Source organism: Molothrus aeneus, chromosome 3 (assembly GCF_037042795.1).
Source record: "Molothrus aeneus isolate 106 chromosome 3, BPBGC_Maene_1.0, whole genome shotgun sequence".
Taxonomy (NCBI): Eukaryota; Metazoa; Chordata; class Aves; order Passeriformes; family Icteridae; genus Molothrus; species Molothrus aeneus.
In genome coordinates, this window is record NC_089648.1 from 46,239,207 (window position 1) to 46,259,253 (window position 20,047).

The following is a 20,047-nucleotide window of genomic DNA, read 5'->3' on the forward strand; positions in this document are numbered from 1 at the left end:
TGACGCGGCATTGCATGGGTTTTTTAATCAACACTGAACTTGCCAGAGAGACAATCCAGTTCCATTCTTTGAGGTAGAGAAATGGTGGTGGGTTTTTTTTTTGTTTGGCTAAGTGCAAATGGAGCCACTTAAATCAGAACTTTAAAAGTGAGTGCTAATATTAACAGTTTAGTCATGCTTCAGTAAAACATAAAAAAGAAAATAAAAAATTGTATCTTCCATTTTTAGTACCTGGTGAGTATTCATTACCATAGGAGTTAGTGGAGCCAAAAAAAAAAAAAAGGCAAACAGCGCAGTAGATTGATAGTCTAATTCACAAGGGTATCCCCTCAAGACAGGATTTGTGGAAATAAACACCAGCCTTGTTCTCACAAACTTGCACATCCATGTATGAAATTTGTGGCTAAATGAAAAAATGCAACTTGTGGGAATTTCAGAATAGCATATGCATAGTAGCATAAGGAATGCAGAACTTGTCGGGGATGCAAAGGTTTCTGCCTACCTGGAATGGATCCAGCTTGGGAGAACCAAGTCCAGAACCTTCAAGGCTATGCAGGATTCATCTCAGAGATGGCAAACTTAACCAAATTCAGTAACAGCAAGGTGGTTTGGAGTATGAAATTGTAATCCCAACTTACCTTTCTCTCCTACTCAAACCTGTCTAGTCTTGGAAGCAGCTAATCCCACCAGGCATCTTTCTGTTTGACCATGGGCACCTATATTTACAAAGGACTTCAACTGTAGCAGGCCGAGAAACAGTATTTCTTTCAAATAAGACCTAGGGCTTGGTTCTCGTCTGACTCTTTTTGGAAGAATACCAATTCAAGAAATGTCCTAAAAAGTTTTTAAAGAGGGTTTGGGGTCTTTTGCGTGTAGAATATTACTAAGTCCATTTACATGTGCAAAAATTCTTCTGCCTGGAGAGAGGCCCAAGCCCACTCAAAATGACAGAATCTCGGTAATATCAGAGCTTTGGGACTTGGACAGTACCAGTGTCCCAGCAAGCAAACTCCTGCAGGCACAAGCTCAGCACAGACTACTTGTGTTGCAGAACTGAAGGAAACAAATAATGATGTCCATTTATGCTGCAAAGGCTGCAGTGCCTGAAAAAGAGCAAGGCTAAGAACTAGTAAGAATCATAGAATCACAGAATATGCTGAGTTGGAAAGGACCCACAAAGATCATTGAGTCAAACTCCCATCCCTGCACAGCGCCATCCCCAAGAGTCACATCATTTGTTTTTTACTGCTTCCTGAAAGTTAAAGGATCATCCTTTAGTGGACTCCTGAGGTAGCTCTGGTGGTACACATAACATTACATTCATAGTTTTTAAGTCTCCGGGGGCTTACACATGCAGTAGGGTAGAGATAATTCATGCTATTAATGTATAAAATATTGTAAAATCCAAGCTATGTCTTTTGACCACCCCAGCCGGGAGCAGAGTCTTATTTTTATTCAATTCCTTCCCGGACAACGGTTAAGATAATATTGAGTTTGTTAACGTATGAATGGAACTTTCCTGAGCGGTGATTTCCGACTTCCTTGGAATGCAAGAGTGATCTCGCACCTCGAAGATTGCATCTACTACACTGAGTACCAGCGCCACTCTGTTACGTATGAATCCCGACTTCTCCGTATGAATCCCGATTTCTCCGGAGTGCTCTGATGACATCTAGACACCTGGAACTGGACTTTTGTCTACCCCTGCACATGTACGGCTCCAGTTCTGCATGTGAAGGAACACAAAGGAGCATTTGGTCATTTCTGCCTCAGGCAGAATAAACTGTATAAAAGCATGCTGCTCGAAGCAGGCGGTGTGAACCGAGGGGGAGACTGACATTTTGGCCGTCAGATCCAGGTTCACCCAGCGCCGATCCCGGGGCTGACGCTGCCTTTGGCTGTGGTGGTTTTTTTTTCTGATCGAAATTCTGTTTCGCTGACAATCTAATGAATCATTGCTAAATTTTCTTATAAATTTGGGTCCCGATTTGATAATTTATAACACACATGATCCCTCTGCTCAGGCATAAAGTTTCTTTTTCTAAGTATTAGCAGCAAGAATTTTAGCACATTCTCCCGCATCTCGTTTTCTGGTGCAAACATATGTGGAAAGAGAACTTTTAGAATAGCATGTATGTGTTGGGGGGTGGCAGTGTTTGGTTTTGGCAGCAGCTACTGTGGCTAGCACACATTTGGATCAAACACAGCAGCAAAACGCTGAGAGCAATAGATGGGGGCTTTGTGTTTCAGCTTCTCCCAACGCAATCATGGACCACAGCAATCTTGGAAGGGAAGCAATACTCCTTCCAGCTGCAGAAATGGCAAGCGCCCTGGCTTTTCATGTTGTACAGAGTTTGTTTTGTTTTTATTTCTGTTTTGTTACTTGAGAGACCCTTGGAAACAGCGGGTCCCAGCGGCGCGGCGCCCTCTGCCGCCGGAGCGCCCTCAGGGCGGCGCGATGCCCTCACCCCCTCATGGCCGGGCAGAGCCCTGACCCCCTCATGGCCGCGCAGAGCCCTCACCCCCTCATGGCCGGGCAGAGCCCTGACCCCCTCATGGCCGCGCAGAGCCCTCGCCCCCTCATGGCCGCGCAGAGCCCTCGCCCCCTCATGGCCGCCGGGCGCTCGCCACGTCCCGCAGCTCCGCGGGGAGCACTGCCTGGAGGGGACGAGGATTCAGCTGTCTGGATCCAGCCCAAAAGATTCTTTAGTTTTCCGCTTTGTGTCGTTTCCTGAGTTCAGCTTCCGGTTAATGACAACTCGTGCAGACACAGCTCCCCTCGTTCCTTGGGGCTAAATCCACAAAGGATTAACTTCAAGCCGTTGCCATGAGGAGCTGGCCGCACGCTGTTAGGCAGCTAAGCATACCCATTAATTACACAGCAAATTTAACCAGACCAACAAATGCAAAATAGTCAGCAAGAAGTTACTCAAGTGAGCTTGAAGGAAATGCCAAGAGTCATGTCCCAAGGCTCCTCTGCCCCAAACCCTGGACACTGGAATTGTATTCCAGACTGGAGACATTACCTGGCTGCTCAGGGGAGTTCCAGCACCTCACCAGCCAAACAAAGCAGAGCTGCATTTGCAAACCAGATTTGAAATCCCTTGTTGCAGGCAAGAGCTGTAACTACAACTCCACAGCATTGTACTCATGGGCCCTTCCTCTGGGTTCACCAATTATTAATTATTCCACTGCAAAGTGGTGAAGCTCTCAAGGGGAGACCTGGGAGGCCTCTCACACATCTCACCGAGCCCAGCAGCTGGACATTCACAGGATATAACAGACAAAGTTTGGACTGTGCTGATTCACACCATATAATTTAACAGCTGCTTCTAGTCCTGAATTACCTGGGCTTTTAATATTTTAAATTTTTTTAAACCTTTTCCTCCTGCTGTAGATGTGTTGAGAGTGTGTAAGCGACAGGGTGAGGGCCAAAGAAATAAGCAAAATAATACATCACTACGTAAGCACTAAATAAGGATCTGTTAGCAAAATTAAAAACAACCACAAAAACAAACAAACAAAAAACAACAAAAAAAAAATAGAGAGAGACCATGGAAATTTATTTACTTTTTATCTATGAACAGTATGACATATAATTATAGACAAGTTTTGATACACAGGAAAACCCTTTTGTCAACCATTTTTTTGCTAAATGAAACAGCACAATAATCTTTACACATTCATATTTTGTTTTTGTTTTTTTTTTCTTTACAATACACAGCTTTCTTGGGTTGAAGCAAACTGCAGGACATATTGAGTACTGGTATATTACAGCTACTTACATCATTTAAGAACAGCAAATGGAGAAAAATAAGTTATTTAAATATTGATTTCATATACAGAAAGTGCAACTTTGTTAGTTGTTACATAACTTGCTTGACAGTTTTGATTCCCCAAAGGGTGTCAATTAATGCTAAAAGTATCTTGGACTGAAAGTATTATTTATTCTAAAAATAATACAGTACAACTGCACAGCTGTGACTTGGTGAATCGACCACTATTGCTGCTCTTAGACATGATGGCCTGTTTGAATAATGCCATGTTTAATGCTTCTGATCGTGCTCCCAGTCTGCATCCACAGCCAGGCTCATAGAAGAGCGCAGGGAATTGCTACCTGGGTAGCAACAGCAGGTTATTGATCAAAGCATATGATTATGATGGCATTTGGTAATATTTTGGGCTTGCTGCTTCTATTGTTAAATAGCTGTTTGAGTTACTAAGATATAATGGATAGATACTTAACATGGTGAGCCTGAGCAGAGCAGATGAAGATTCCAGTATCAGGTTTCTTCTGTGCTTTCCAAGAGTTAATGAGTGAACTTTTGCTTAGAGCACTGAAGGTTGCAAGAAGATGCAAGAGGTTATGGCTCTCGTAATGCACCACCTCAGCTGCTTGGGGAATGCCACAGGTCACTGAAACCACAGCAGGGAAGCTCAAACGCTGAGAAGCTTAAGGCTTTTTTTGATTAGAATATAAACTAAAACAGTAATTCAAGTAAGACTACAAAGCACAGTCTATAAAAGAAAACAAAACAAATATTAAAACTCATAAATTTCAAACTGCTCACTCCAGTCCTGATGGGTGTGATTTGGTTTCCCTGGGTCACATAATCATTTAAAAAAAATGGATTTACAAAGAGAGTTTGGCAAACAGGTTCGGCTTATTCCCATAATTCTCCTTCTGTTATTAAGAGAGGGGGAAGTGATTAATATGGAAGAACTTTATTACATGACTTGTCTTCCCTGCAACACAAGGAAATTTGTTTCCTTTTTTATTGCTATAGTCAGCTTGGACTTTTCCCTCACTGTAATATAACTGCTGTCCACTTACTTCTACTCTGTTCTGGTCCCTACTAGCAATCCCAGGAAGTCTCAATACTCTTTCCAGCTCTGGCCTACTGATAGTCACCATGTAAGCCTCAGAGAGGAACAAGAGAAAAATAATAATTATTAAAAAACACTTGAGTTTTTAAAAATTTTTTTCTTTTATTTTTTAGAATCATAGAATATACTGAGCTACAAAAGAGGATGCATCAAGTCCAACTCCTGGTCCTGCACAGCACCATCCCCAAGAGTCACACCAGGTACCTGAGAGCATTGTCCAAACATCTTTTGAACTCAGGCTTGGAGCAGTGACCACTTTCCTGGGGAGCCTGTTCCAGTGCCCAACCATCCTCTGGATGAAGAACCTTCTCCTGATACCCAACCTAAACCTCCCCTGACACAACTTCAGGCTGTTCCCCCTTGGTCACCAGAGTGAAGAGATCAGTACCTGCCCCTCTGCTTCCTATCATGAGGATGTGCAATGAGGTCTCCCCTCAGTTTCCTCCAGGCTGAACAGACTCAGCTGCTCCTCACAGAGCTTCCCCTGCAGACCCCTCACCATGCTCGTGGCCCTCCTTTGGATGCTCCCCAATAGCTTAATGTAATTTTTATATTCTGGTGCCCAAAACTGCACACAGGGCTCAGGGCAAGTCTGCACAGATTTTTACCAGCTGTACAAAACATGTCTGCTCTATCTCTCCTGATTCTGTCATATCAGAACATGCTGCTTATCAGGCACCAAGGAGAATATTGAAGAGTTTTGCTTGAGAACAATTTCAAGTTGCATCAGTGACTTAGGTGCCTTCATATGATGGTGTGCAATAGACACTGGTGAAATACAAAATGTGGGAAGTAAACCTAACAGCTGTCAATTCTACCAGAAGGCAAATTAGTTATCATCTGTAGTAAAATGCATATTCATCCACTTAAAACATGAACTGTGAAAGGGACAGACAATAAGGAATCATGGAGTAACCACAATCTTTCATTCATCAATCTGACAGCATTTTATCAGAAGTCATTAGCTCAGTATGAGACTGGGATAATTGGGGCACCAAACAGTGAAGTGCCTTGTCTGGTTTTTTACAGTAAATTGATGTCAGAACTGACACTGGAAACAGCCACACATCCTGGCCTGTGCCCAGGTTTCTATTCTCTCCCTTTACCTGCCAGACTGAGCATGCTCTGTCTTCCACAGAGTATCTGCACTAGCAGAAGCTGAGGGACACACCACATTTAGACCCCAAAGAAAAAGGTGGTTATGTGCTATTCATGATAATTTGTATTTGGTATATAAAACATGTACCCAATATAGAAAAATAAAATCTGTCATTAGTCACATATGCAACTGGAACGTTTCACATGGAACTAGGCAGAAAAATATCACCGCATCATGAAAAATGGTTCATCACATTTGTCAGAACAATGCTCTTTTCCAGTGAGAGGTAATAGTAACACAGTGGTGTGTTCTAAAAATCACAGTGTTATTCATAAGACTATCTGTGAATTTTCTTGTCCATGCCATGGAATTACTGGGTCTAATGATTTCTGTGGGACACAATTTGCTTTTTCAATGCATGTGAATTTTCATTTGCAGAAACCCACTGTTTGGAATCAATATGGTCAGGATACCAAGTCAAAGCTGCAGCATAATGATTGACAATATAACACAGTACACAGAATATGATTAAAATAAAAAGCAGTTACATATATACAAGGCAGTATATCTTGGAACAGTTTAGTAACAACAGTAAATGCAAACTGTAGTGACCAAGGAGTTAACCTGACAACCGAAACCTAGCATATCCCTGCATTTGTAAAAGCACCTCTACAACACAGGAGATGTTATGATGAGGCATTTTATAGAAGCTACTTCAGCTGGAAATCACCCTAAATGCAACTTATGTGTGACAGGTTGAAACAAGGCTTGGGAAATGTGAAAACAGGTAAAGTGAACACTAGGTAACTGCTTAAAAGCTTATTTTAAGGCAAATAAAAAGCTGATTGCTAGAAAGCAGTTATAAAAATGACCTCAGCTCTGTACAAATAAAAAGAAGCTTTCTGACTCTCCGTGGGTTAGTTGCATTGAAGTGACAGAGATGGACCACACTGAAAACTAATTTCAGTCCATCAACTTCCGCCTAGCTAAAGACTTCGTAGCAACTGGGACCTACACCAAGCAACAGCAAAGATGACTGGGCAGGGCTTTGTGTTTAGCTCTAGACTGCTGTAATAAACAAAAGACATTTGCCAAACAGCTTCTACTGGAATTTGCACCTTGATTTGTACCTGGTCTTTAGAACTGATTTCAGGTACCTGGAACCCAGATGTACAAAAGACCTGTTACTAATATCACTATCACAAACTTGAGGAAAATGTGCAAGGGTCCCTTAATTCTGTGAAGCTTTCTGATTCTCAGGCCAACCCTGTGCAGTTTATGAAATAGGAATACTTTAGATGGGAGTGAGGGGGGAGGGAAGTACCACATCTATGTTACCTGGTGGTTGCCTCTCTTCTCCTTCAGTGGCCAAATACTTTCATATCTTTTGAAGAAGATATCTGCCTGTCCTGGGGAGCCACTTCCTTGATCCCCTTAGCTATGTGAAGTGATTAGAGTGGTACTGGTGCAGGAAGAAGCAGTGGATTCTCGACCAGGCAATGTCACACTATGGAGCATGTTAAATTGCCTCTGGATCAAGAGGTTTGAAGAGTCTTGCTGCTGCCAGGAGCTTGCTTATGTGCCTTTCCTCTGTGATGCCAGCTTTTTGAAGGCAAGTTTGTGACAGAGAAGGCACTTTGCTCAGTGTGTTGAATCCCGCTTCTGTGAGCAGGCTGGAATACATAGGCAGACCAATGGAAATCAGCCAGTCAGACACAGAGGTGATGAGTCCTGGGGATACAGGTTTGCGACAAATTTCTGTGAGTCCTCCACTTGGAATCTGGGGAGTGAAAAAAAAAGAACAGAGAACCCTTAATGTTAAACACACCTGCTTGTTTTACAACAAGTCTTTTTTTTGTTTTCTCTTCTAAACTGGTAGGATTTCATAGCAGATGTAACTTCTCTCATGTCACATTTGTCAGTATGAGAGTGGTGTGGGCTGAAAGGCTCAGATCCCTCGGCCAGAAGCACTGACAACAATTTTGGCAATATAGACACAGTGGGCAGTATTCGGCTGTTTGGCTGGCTTTCATGTACCATTCTGAATCAGTCTGAGATCAGTAAAGAATACCCAGTAATAAGACTTTTCAAGTGATCCATTTAATTTCTCAGTAAGGCAAGAGAATACCAATTTTGCCTATTACCTCCTCAGACAGACCAAGTTCTCTCAGAAGAAGCCATTAAAGTTTTTGATGGTTTCTCCCTTCTGCTTTTGCTAAGGAGAAGTGGACACTAGTACAGTTTAAAAAACGAAAAAGGAGTGTAGAACCTTTCAAATTTTAATACAGAAGCATTTAATACATGCCATCCTTAGTGAGCAAGTCTCTGTTACCACTGCTTGCAGTCTGCTTAGACTTTTAAGATCATTATTTGGTCAAAAGAAGGTTATCCACTTTCCTTTCAACTACTGACTGTCCTCCTTTGGGACTGGGGGAGGTACCTGCTGGATGAACATAACGAGTACGTCTGTACCAGGATTTCTCAAGTATCTCCCTTTACTACCAACCAGTCCTTTTAACAGTCTGCTCAGAAAGGAGAAAATCTGCTTTATGGAAATACTCACTGCCATGCGATGCTGCTTCCTCAGCTGCTTTACCCGGATTTGGTCCATGTTTGTAGCCACATCCTTTTCAGGCTGCTCTAAGTCTTCAGAGTACCTCTGTACCAAAGCCTCAGGAATGCCACAGCGACCATGCTGAATGTTCCCAGCCAGACACAAAGGAGAGAGGACAGATTAAAAAAGTGTAGCTATACAGACCAACCAATGCAACAGAAAGAGAAGTGCAGGATGGGAGCAAGAAGGAGCTTTCCTCAAGGTTCCAGGAAAACTAAAAAAGCAATCCCTAAAAGATTCCTTCCTTCCCCCCACTACAAGAAGATGTACTAATTGATGCTATCAATTCAGAGTTTCTTGGAAACATAAAATCTAATCATTACTTCCTTTTTCAGCTCTATTCCTCCACATTAGCAGAGAAAGACCATTCCCATGTCCAGTGCCACCAAGGCACCAGTGGACTGAAAAGATGATTTCTGAGTCCCCTACAACACAAGGACTACTTTAGTCATAAAGTCTGATAGCAAAGACAAACAAGAGCTGTAGAATGTCTAATGTTCCAATGATTGTTGGTTTATCTTGGCCAGTTACCCACAAAAAATGACCGATACAATGAATGACAGACTATCTCTTGGAATGCTAGCGGAATAAGACCACTGCAGTGATTACCACTTACCTTGTCTGAGTACGGTTCTTCAGTAAGATCAATGTCTTCAGACTGCAGCTTGTTTTCTATCACCATTTCCAGATCCATTCCTCTGCTGCAAGAGACTTTCCTTGCTGATGCAGGACCAAGCTTTACCACATGCTGCTGAACACTAGCAGTCTCTGGGAGCTCCGACAGCCAGGGTGGCAGCGGGCTAGGAGGGCTACTGGGCTCCTGTTCAGAAGATGTCCTGTGGACAGGTACTCCATGACAATCAATGGGAGTGGATGAGCTGGTCTTTTTTACTGGCAAACATGGTGCTTCTAAACTTGAGTGGTTTCCACTTGTGGTCGTGGGAGGATGATATAATCCATTAGAAAGGCGTTCTCGGCATTTTTTGGCAGGGACAGGTGGTGGCTGAGAGGGATTTTTTGGTTGCATTCTTGCTTCATTTGTGCTTTTTTGCTCAGCTTCTAGACCTCCCTTGAGGACTGGAGCATAATCAGCCCGTGCAAGGTCATGAAAACCTTTACTCTGTATTTCCAGAGGTGTCCTTGTTGCATGATGCATCACTAAGGCAGGCTGAGCTTCACAGTTTTTCAGGGGGAATGGAGCAGGCTTTCCACCTGCAGTCTCCATTACAGAGCAGTTCAATTCCTTAGCTCTTCCCTTCTGAGAATTAGCAGCCCCTTTGCCTTGCTTAGCCATGACATCATCTACCTTACAGCTGCCTCCGTGAGACTGAGGCGGCAAGGCAGAGCCAATTGCCTTTTTAGCTGTATCCAGTGAATCCTGAGGAAAAGAACCTACTTTCTTGTTAGCATCCTGTAAGTTGGTATTGGGTTCTCCCTGGAGATCATCCAGTGAGTGGGATCTTGGCCATGTATCTACACCCTGGGGGCCATCCAGAGTTTCATAGCTTCGACACACAGCTACTGGTAAACTTCTGCGGTTCTTCTTCAGAGCCATGATGGCTGGAGGCTTGACAGAGCTCTTCAGAGCACGATGTGTACAACCCAGCCGGCTTTCTTTTTCCCCTGGCTGCAGAGTTTCTATTGACTTGCTCAGTGGAAGAGTGGGATAATTTGATAGCTGGTTTCTGCTGAAATCCCTAAAGCTATGCTCAATTGCTGATTTAGAGGGCGGAAGACAGGTCCTTCGAGTTTTACCTAGGAACAAACAAATCCACCATTAAAAAAAAAATCTCAAGCATAATAAGAGATCCCTGTCAAATGCTTCTGAAACAAAATTATTTATTCTTTTTTTGTTAATTCGAAGTGTAGAAGAATTCAATGTCATTTCAAGCACAAAGATTTGATTTGACCTTCAGCTTTATTAGCAACTGTTATCTGTTAAGTAAAATACATCCAAAATACGTAATATCCTTCCTACTCTCCAATTGGCAGAGATTTGAGGTTTAGCTCACATAAACATTGTTCAGTGTAGAAGTACTGTATCCTACAGTTAGAACTGATACCCTATGCTCATTGTCCGAAGTGGTTTGACAGGCCCCTCCTGAAACACCTCAAATGATGTACATTGTTTGCTTTGTTTCTAATCTTAGTATATAAATAATGATGTTCATCTTTTAATAAAGTTTACTAGTTTGCATAGGATTTTTTAAAAACACCCTGTTTATGAATTTTTTAATTATATGCTAATATAGTTACTTCTTTTTTTAAATGAGCGGCAAACTATTCGCAATGGCAAAACAGAGAGCAAGAAAGTGCATGAAGACTGGTTTTGCATCAGCCCCTTTGGAAGGCTACTTGCAGTGAAGGCAGGAGTTTTACAGAAAAAGATCTTATGAGATGGAGAAGTGTTTCAAAAAGGAGTTTCAAGTGTGACTAATGTTAGTGTTAGTCTCAAGTCATAGTGCATATTAAGCAATAGATGCCTTCTTGTACTGTTTGCCTTCAGAGTTTTATCCTGCTAGAAGTTCAGGGCTTGGCTTTTGAATAATATACACTGTTCACCTTGCATTTGAAAGAACCTGTTTAACCTAAAAACAATAAATACCTTGCTTTCTCTTGCCTCTTACTCTGCTCAATGAGTTTAAAAACCAAAGTATCCAGAAAACTAGCAAAGGAAATGGAGGTTACATGCAAGAAGATATAAGGAAAACAGTCCCATCAAAAAAAGTTAAAATCAAGGTGAGCCCGTAAGGATGAATGCGAGCACACAGCAACTCCTTTCTCAAAAGCTGTACTGCTCACACTTCAGCTGAAGCTAAATATCACCATTTCCCCAAAATGTTAACAGCAACACATCCCACACTGAAGTTGTCTCTGTTGGTGCTACCTTGAGTTCAGGTAACTCAGAAAAGTATCAGAAAGAACCTCTCTGTCTGCACCCTTCCTGGAGCTAGGCCACCGCCTTCTGAAAATAACTTGGAATCACATTAGAAAGATGTGTAAGAAATGTTACATTCATTTTTTAGTGCTTCCAGGCGCTAACGGCAATATTTAATGAGCATGGAAAGGAGTGTTCTCTTTCCATTATTCATATTTGCTAGCACATGCCTGACTTGGGCAGTAATTCACTGTATTGTCTGGGACTTGCTGTCACAGCTCATGCTACAAAATCCATGTGCATTCTTAGATAAGTGGTTCCACTGATTTTAGGAAAGCCCACTCAGGAACCTCAGCACTAGAAGAAAAGTTGTGAAAAACCCTACTACTCTGCAATTTAAGCTCTTACTGAAACCATAAGGGTATCTAGTAAGCAGCATGTAATTTCTTTGGAAATGGGGTATGTCTGTGTAAAGCCAGTAAGTAGCCTGGGAATAGAATAAAAAAGAAGAAATGGGAAATAGAAAATTAAGAAAAAAAGGAAAGAGAAATTTTGTGGAATTAAAAACAAATCTTTAGTTCATTCCAAACCTGTTAGGCATACATACACAAATGAGGTGAGGATGGAAGGAAATTTAAAATATTTTGTCTATAACATATATAACCAAACATGCAATCTTTAAGCTCTCAGCTGCAAAATGGTTTAAAAAATTGTGCTGGGCTCAATGCTATTGCTTTTTACAAAGGACAGTAGCTGAAAATGTAATTTATTTTAATGTGATTTAAGTTAAGAGCAGTATCAGGAGAGGAGCTATGATTTATTTCTCTTTTTTCATCTATTCCTTCTCTCCTCCTGTCAGGTATAATTTCATTATGCTTCTGAGACACTAAAACAGGAAGGTAATATTTTCTAAACACAGATTTTTAAATATATTTTAAAGTTGTTTTCACAAAGTGAAGAGTTATGGAAATAATGTCCACAAATGCAACATTGCCTACCTTAAAAAAAAAAAAAAAAGGAAAACAACCTGAAAGAGTTAAAGTGTATAGCTATTAAAGTTTAAATCACATTTTTGATATTAGTATTTTTGATAATAACTCTTGTGATTTTTGATAATTTGGTATTTTGGTAATAAGTCTTTTGAGCCGCTGGTATAGTTATGCAGATTAATGCCTTTCATAGGGCTCTAAACAATAGAGGTATCTCTGATTCAAATGTGTGCAAAATGACACAGATATGTGGATAAAAAATAAGACTACAAAGGTGATCCTTGCACAAAAGGAATGCAAAGTTTAAATTATTTCCAGGTTCAGTTCAAGCTACAGGCAATACTTCAACTCTCCTGCTGGATGTTATGGTGCAATTCTTGCTAAACAAAGCACTGTCCATCTCTTATGATACTTCCTGCTATTACCATACAGGGAAGGAACTTTTCCTTTCCTTGCCATCACCTGCCTCAGAAGAGAGGGGACTATCTTTGGGAATCTTTCTGGAAGTACCATAGCTACAGCAAAAAATTTTCAGCCTTTCTCATAGTATTTTTTTCCTTATGGAAGACGGTCCTCAGAAATTTAAGTATGCAAAACCAGACATAGAATGCAGTGTCCAAATCCCAGATTTAATTAACGCCATTTTGGTATTGCTTTCTGTGGCTGTATTTTGGGTGCATTTCAAACTGCTGTTGACACAACAAAGATGATGGCACAATACTGGCCTCATTGCTTTTTCTATTGATTACAAACTAGTAGAAATGCACCTTACATTAGACAATGTGGCCACCTGTTCTTTTGCTTCCTTTTCTGACTAATCAGGACTGAATGCTGATGAACTGCTTAGGTTGCCTGCCTGGTGCTATGGGAATCTGGGCATCAGTTTCTGAACAAATCAGAGAACACCCTTATCTCAACCTGGTAATGTTGTGGTTTGTCTGCTCATTCAAGACTGCACATTGCATGTGCAATTCCTGTAGCTTCACATCCCCTTGAAAAAGCTACACAATGTAACAAGTAAAGGTTCAAAGAAGCCAGGCATGAACAGGGATGGGAATGACCTATAGGGAATAATTAATAGGCCTTCTCAGACTAGCAAAGAGATGACTTGGGAGGGAGTATGACAGAGGTCTATATGCAGATACTGTTAGGTATGGAGGTTCTATGTCCCTGGAAGACCAGGGACGTCCATAAAAAGTTTCAAGAAAATCGATAAATGCAAGGAAACAGCACCCAAATTCTGAAGTCCTTAAATGAGTCATTCCCCAAGACTGTCCTAGGAAGCATCAGATATGCATGCTCTGTTCTTACACCATTCTGTAGCTATCTGCTTTTGCCCAATCCCGTGAGAACCAGATTTCTGATATTGTTTCCAAATGCACCTCAGTCTGTCAACACCTGCATGCAAAACAAGCCCAATAACTGCACCACTGTCACAAGTCTAAGGGACAGCTTGCTCTCCTTGGCTGTTTCTATATGGACTAACTGCCTAATCATGGATGGTTACTTCCTGCTCTGAGGTTTATTCTGTCTAACACTGGATAGGTCACAGACTACATGCTCCTTGCTCTCTGTGAATTGAAATAAAACAACAATGCTGCTGTAAGATACCTAAGAGAATATCCAAGTATTACTGCAGTGGGACCCAGAAAAGTACTTACAAAAGAGACTCTGCTACAGTACATAGCAAACCATTTTCTAGCCAAAATGTAAGAGCAGCTCTGAAATCTTGAACTGATGACAAAGGATCCAATATCAGCCCCAAACTGGACACTGAACTAGTCATAAAAGCATTATGTATAACCATTCCTCAGAAAATCTGAAGACAGGTTTCTTCTCAGAATGCACTTGCCCTTTATAAAGTGCAGATCTGCATGTTATATTTATACCAGACAAATGACTATCCTAAATGAGAACATACTGTACTTTGAAAAAAATATGCATATAAACAACTATGGACCATGAACTTTGCAAAGAAGGTGGAGTACTTTTCAGATTAAATAGCCTTGACAAAATCTCTGGATGAATCAAAGGTTCTTTTCATAGTGGTTTTCAAAACAAGCAGTAAATGCATTTGTGAGCAAAAATTATGAAGAAATGCAGCAAGTCATACATAAAAAACAATATAAAAATCATCAGCATTTCACATTCTGAAAAACTCAGACAGAAATATTAGTTTAAACATAAGTATCCAACAAGACAGGCAATGCCAATTGCTTTCTAAAGATTTTATTATATTGTTAAAATAAGGAAAATGTACAGGCAGCACTTTAACTTCAGTGTTACAGCTGTCATTATGATTGTGCTTAGAGATAAAAAGAAAAGAAAATTGTCACATATACCATATATTTAGCTATGATTCTATTACAGCATGCCTAGTGGATGTGGATTCCTATTCAACAAAAAAAGCCTCTCCACTTTTAGGAATTTAGTATACTGTCAATTTCAGGCATTCAGCTTCAAAGCAAATTGCAGTTTTCTTCAATGAATGGTTATTTTTTAGGGGCAGACTAACAGAAAATGCACATGCTAAGAGTAGGATTCTTAGCTCTTATTTTAAACTGGAAAAATGGCCACTATAAGGGGTATACAGAATCTGTTTATACTGTTCTTGGTGTCCTGTTTATGGTGAATCTAAGCAATGAATCCAGTCAGTCTGAGGCCAAGTAGTGGCTCAAATGCTTGGAGTGAAAATGCCCAACTCAAACCCTTTTCAGCTCTTTTAACATTTCATCCCTAATGACAAGTTTAGACCATCCCTGAAGTAAAACATGCTCAATCAGCACAATACCCTGTTTCTTGAGATCAAAGACAGCAATCTCTACTAACATCATCTGTCTTGGTAATTTTTCAGTGCATTACCTTTCACTGATGCAGGATAAGGCAATGAGAATGCAATGCTATCATTAGCATTTTTTTCATAGTTTATTTCCTTGCCAACTTGTCAATAATTTAACTTTCTAGTGTTCATACACTAAAAAGTCCTAAATCTCTGCAGCTGGCTTCTGATCAGAGGAAAATGCAACATGCAACCCAAAGCAAACAGAAAAATATGGCCTAAAATAAAGAACATTTTTTCTTAAGAGATTTTGTATGGGTTCAAAAGAAATCCTCCTAATCTCAGTAAAGCTCAGAGACTTCTCCGTTGGTGGTCTCTTAGACTTGGGCCATCAGTGTGCGACCAGTGCAAGCCTCATGAGGCATGGTGGCATGAGAATATGATTGGGAGTGGAGAAGGCAGGGGAATGGCAGTGAGAAAGACTGCTGCTTTAGGGACATGAAAAAAAGACTCTTTGTGAAACGGATTTGTCTCCCACTAATGCAAATAAATAAATAAATTAGCAACAGTAGCAGTGAAAACCAATGTCTCAAGCCAAGAGGGAAAGAGGTAGTCAGAGCAAAGGACAAAGTAAAGTAGGAAGTAGCTGGTGTTAGCTAGGGACAGGAGCAAAAGTATATGAAGATAACTTCTAAAAAGAAAAGACTGCAGGAACTGTAAGGCTCATTGCTGTCACCATTACCATTCTCCAGGTTTTCACTGCTTTCATAGCAGCCAGAATCCCGAGGAGAGCATCCGCTTAGGCCTTGGCCTTCAATGAGAAGTTTCTCCTGAGATCCTGACTGGTCGCTGTTACCTAGAGGATGTGAAAATACAGTAAAAAAACCAGGCAAACAGAAAATGCAGCTGAACTTCTCAACCTTCCATTTCAAACACCATTATCTTGTGTGTTCAGAGAAGGGCAACACAGCTGGTGAAGGGTCTGCAGCACAAGCCTTATGAGGAGTGGTTGAGGGAGCTGGGGGTGTTGAGCCTGGAGAAGAAGAGGCTCAGGGGAGACGTAAATGTCCTCTAGAATTGCACTGTTGTAGCCAGGTGGGGGTCAGCCTCTTCTGCCAAGCAACAAACAATGGAACTAAAGGAAACGGCCTCAAGTTGTGCCAGGGGACGCTTAGTTTGTGAATTAAGAAAAATTTCTTCACTGAAAAGGTGGTCAGGTACTGGAACAGGTTGCCCAGGGCAGTGATTCAGTCACCATCTCTGGAGGTATTTCAAAGACATGTAGATGTGGCCATTAGGGACAGGTTTAGTGGTGGACTCGATTTGACTTGGTGTATCTAAAGGTCTTTACCAACCTAAAGGATTCTATGATCTTTCCTGTTGTATTATTTCTATCAGAAAAGAGTGAGCATTAGGAAAAGCCACCACAAATGTTGGAAACATTCATCCAGTTTGGTAAATTATCAACAACAGCCTCAGCAAGAGTGTGAAGGAGCAGCATGGTACACAATGAACGCAGAATGGAATTCCTGTGCTCCTCAGCTGCCTTGGGGCCAAGTTCTGCAACTTACCACCACAGAAATTTATTTAAAATGCTTGTGTCAAAGTTCTTTCTAAGACTTAAAAAAATCCTCCAACACCTAAAGCAGAACAAAAGAGCTGAAAAGAATCAAGTCAAGTGAAAAAAAAATAAAAATCCTAACTCTGAACTATCTTCCAGAAGACCTGGAAGAAGGATTGGGACTGAGTCTGGCACATTAGATACTGTCCCCTAAGTAAGGAGGAAGGGACATGAAGGAGACTTATGGTGGCAATTCCTTCCTTCCTTGGTCTATGTAAAAAGCCAACACTCAAGTGTTGTCCATCCAGCTTGCATACACTGGATTCCAGGAATTTACCCAGAATTTTTGTCAGGAATCATATTTCGTAAAGAAGCTAAATCTGGAGCTGAAGATACAGAAAACCAGTGTCATGATACAAGAACACAGTTTATGCTGTGGTAATTTCATTCCCTCTGCAATGAAATGTCAGAAATGGTTATTCCAATTCCTACTCTCAGCACATGACAGGTAGTTATGGGGTAGAACTATGTGCTGTTGCCCCTCCCAGATTCCATCTGTCTGGTCTCCATTTCTCTTTCTCCTCATCATCCTGACTTGGAGCTAGAATTTGCACTTTCCGACCACCAAATCTTCAAGTTTGCAAACCAAAATTGAAAGGTCCTGAAGAAAATTATTACTTCAGGGAAGTTTATCATTCTAAATAGGTCTGCAAATAATGAAGAGAAGCTCATCTGAGGTGACAAAAAGCTACTTGATGTAAGTTAAAAGAAACTAATTCTGTAACTGCAACTTTATTAGTAGCTAGAGGAGGGCAAGGAAAGAGTGGATGCCTCTTTGGGAAATGAACAAGACTACACAGGCCACACAGCACTGTCTAAAGATATTCACCACACATATTGCTGTAATTGAATTAAGCATTTCCCACTTAATAACAGCTGTTTAAATAGCTGCTATGGAAGTTTAAGCTAAAACATAGGAATTTGCACAGAAGCAGCTGAGAATGCCCTCACACAATCCATTCCACTGACTCTGCTTGGTGGATATCAACCTTCTGCTGACACTTGGGGATGAAGGGCAAATTCAGAACTGTCTTAGGTTGCTGCAGCTAGGCTCTGCTTACTCCTGTGCAGCAAAAACACCCTTGCATTTGACTGCCATGGCTTATTCCACTTTTCCTTGTCTTTGCAACCACTTGTGCAAGACCACGTGGTTCAGCGAGCAAAACCGCACTGTTGTACATAGATAGGTGGATCACTGTTTTTCACTCTGCACTTGACTGATATATTTTCTGCTTTTGAAAATTGTGTTGTCATATACACAACTGAAGCTACCTTTACAATCCTGCAGTTAACAGTCCAAGAACCAAAAGCATGTGATGAAATTAATTCACATTATACTTTATCCACAGCCCTCTGGGATTTCACTTTTTAAACTCTTGATAATCTTAATTTCTTCCCTCTAATCTGGAAATTTCTTCTTTCCTATTCTCTATGTCTCAGCCTCCTACTTTAAGTAGGTAATCTCATGATTTATTCTTGAGCATCAGTATTCTAAAGTGTTATGTGTTTTACACTTGATATTAATTAAATAAGTTGGGTGGTAAGGCTTACACAAACAGAGTAATTCCAGCAGAATAAAAGAAGTCTTACATCACCTCTCAAAAATCTAACGTTACGCAGGATTACCCTGGAAATAACTATATTAGGAAAAAAAAGATCAAAATCCTGGAACAAGTTTTCTGGTTTAAGGGGTTCACAAGGTTCTTGGCAGAGCTCTACTAAAACAGAAAACCTCAAACATCCCACATACTATCATATTCCTGAAGAAGTTCCACTGCTGTGAGGAGAACAGCTCTGTGCTCAGGATCTCGGATGTTCAGTTCATCCAAATCTTCTTCTTCTAAAAGCTTAAAGGTATCCAGATCTTCATAACCATTGAACAGAAAAGTGGGCATGTGCTCCTGCACAAAGGGAAAAAAAATGAGTGGTAAGACAACATACTTATTCAACTTATTTTGTCAATAAAGATACTAAAAGAGATTTTTGCAACCAGCAAGAAAAGCAGTAAGTTAAGTAAGTGCAAACCAATGCACAACAGCAAAACTATAGCATTGTAGCTTGCATAAACACTGCTCTGAGTTCAGGGAGGTAGCTGTGCCAGAACTAGAACACTGCACATACTGTTGTGTTTGGAATGCAGTGTATTAGATGGCCTGGGTACCATGCTACCTGAAGGCACAACGTGGCATGGCTCTGTATGAGGGGACAAGTATGAAGGGTGAATGACAGCCACACCAATTTATCCCAAGCACTTCTGAATAGAAACATGGAAAAAATGTCGTCTTTAAAGACAGGATAACTGTTGTTATTTTACACTTTTTGCTTGCCTCTAGAGTGTGCTAGCCTGTGGTCATACTGTGCAACAATTTCCAGTGTCTGAGTGTACACGACTCACAGCCTGCAGCACTTCATCATGCCTGACAGGCAGTTCTGCACTTCAGCTATTTTCCCTCTGCAGCTAAGACCCGATTCTACTAAGCAGTGTGACAATCCTTAGGATTATGAATCTGGTGTGTAGCTTCCAGAACTAACAACTTCAAAGGCGTGGTCCCCTTCCTGCAAGAAAAAGTGAAAGGGTAAGCAGAGACAGAGAGAATTTGGACCTTCAAATTGATGCGATCCAAGAGATCCTCAACTGATTTGGGCTGGGGTGGTCTGCTTTTTCGCCGTCTCCTGGTGGGCCGCTTCGGCTTCTCTTCCTCTTCATTAAGCACATCCACATAGATAAATTTGAAGGTGCCAACTTTGTTGTTCAGCAGACCCATCCAAGTGCCCATGGGGGGTTTGCTGATTATATCAATGATGTCACCTTTCTGCAGACCAAAGAAGCAAGAAAGCCATTTAGCTTTCTGACAGGTATTTCAGCAAACGCACCCACTTGGATTTCTATGTACATGGGATGGACACACTTCAGTTTTCAAAACACTTCAGTTTTCAAAAGGTTAATCACAGCAATTGCAAAGATGTCTGACTAAACTTGTTTTACAAATGGAAGAAAAAGGAATTAGGTGATATGCCTCAGAGCAAGTCAACAAAAGATCCTGGAACGGACCCCAACGGTCCAGATTCACAAACCTGCTGACATCTCTGTAGAGCATCAGCGCTGTTTGGTACAAAGGTCTCTATGCTTGCAACTACCTGAAATTTGTGCAAAGAAGAACACAGTGTATATGAGCAGAA

At 41.1% G+C, this 20,047-nt stretch overlaps 1 protein-coding gene across 4 annotated transcripts in view; it reads right to left on the bottom strand.

Annotated features, from left to right (window-relative positions):
• Nucleotides 1-3,542: 3,542 nt before the first annotated feature.
• Nucleotides 3,543-20,047, bottom strand: part of LOC136554676 (SAM and SH3 domain-containing protein 1-like) — a 537,178-nt gene continuing 520,673 nt past the window's right edge. For all 4 annotated transcript variants that reach the window (XM_066546819.1, XM_066546820.1, XM_066546823.1 and 1 more), the window contains 6 exons: nt 19,471-19,680; nt 18,618-18,768; nt 15,989-16,102; nt 9,217-10,355; nt 8,550-8,681; nt 3,543-7,766 (listed from right to left, as the gene is read on the bottom strand). In XM_066546819.1, coding sequence (XP_066402916.1) covers nt 7,506-7,766; nt 8,550-8,681; nt 9,217-10,355; nt 15,989-16,102; nt 18,618-18,768; nt 19,471-19,680 — 2,007 coding nt within the window. In that variant the 3' untranslated portion in view covers nt 3,543-7,505. The remainder of the gene's footprint in view (nt 7,767-8,549; nt 8,682-9,216; nt 10,356-15,988; nt 16,103-18,617; nt 18,769-19,470; nt 19,681-20,047) is intronic.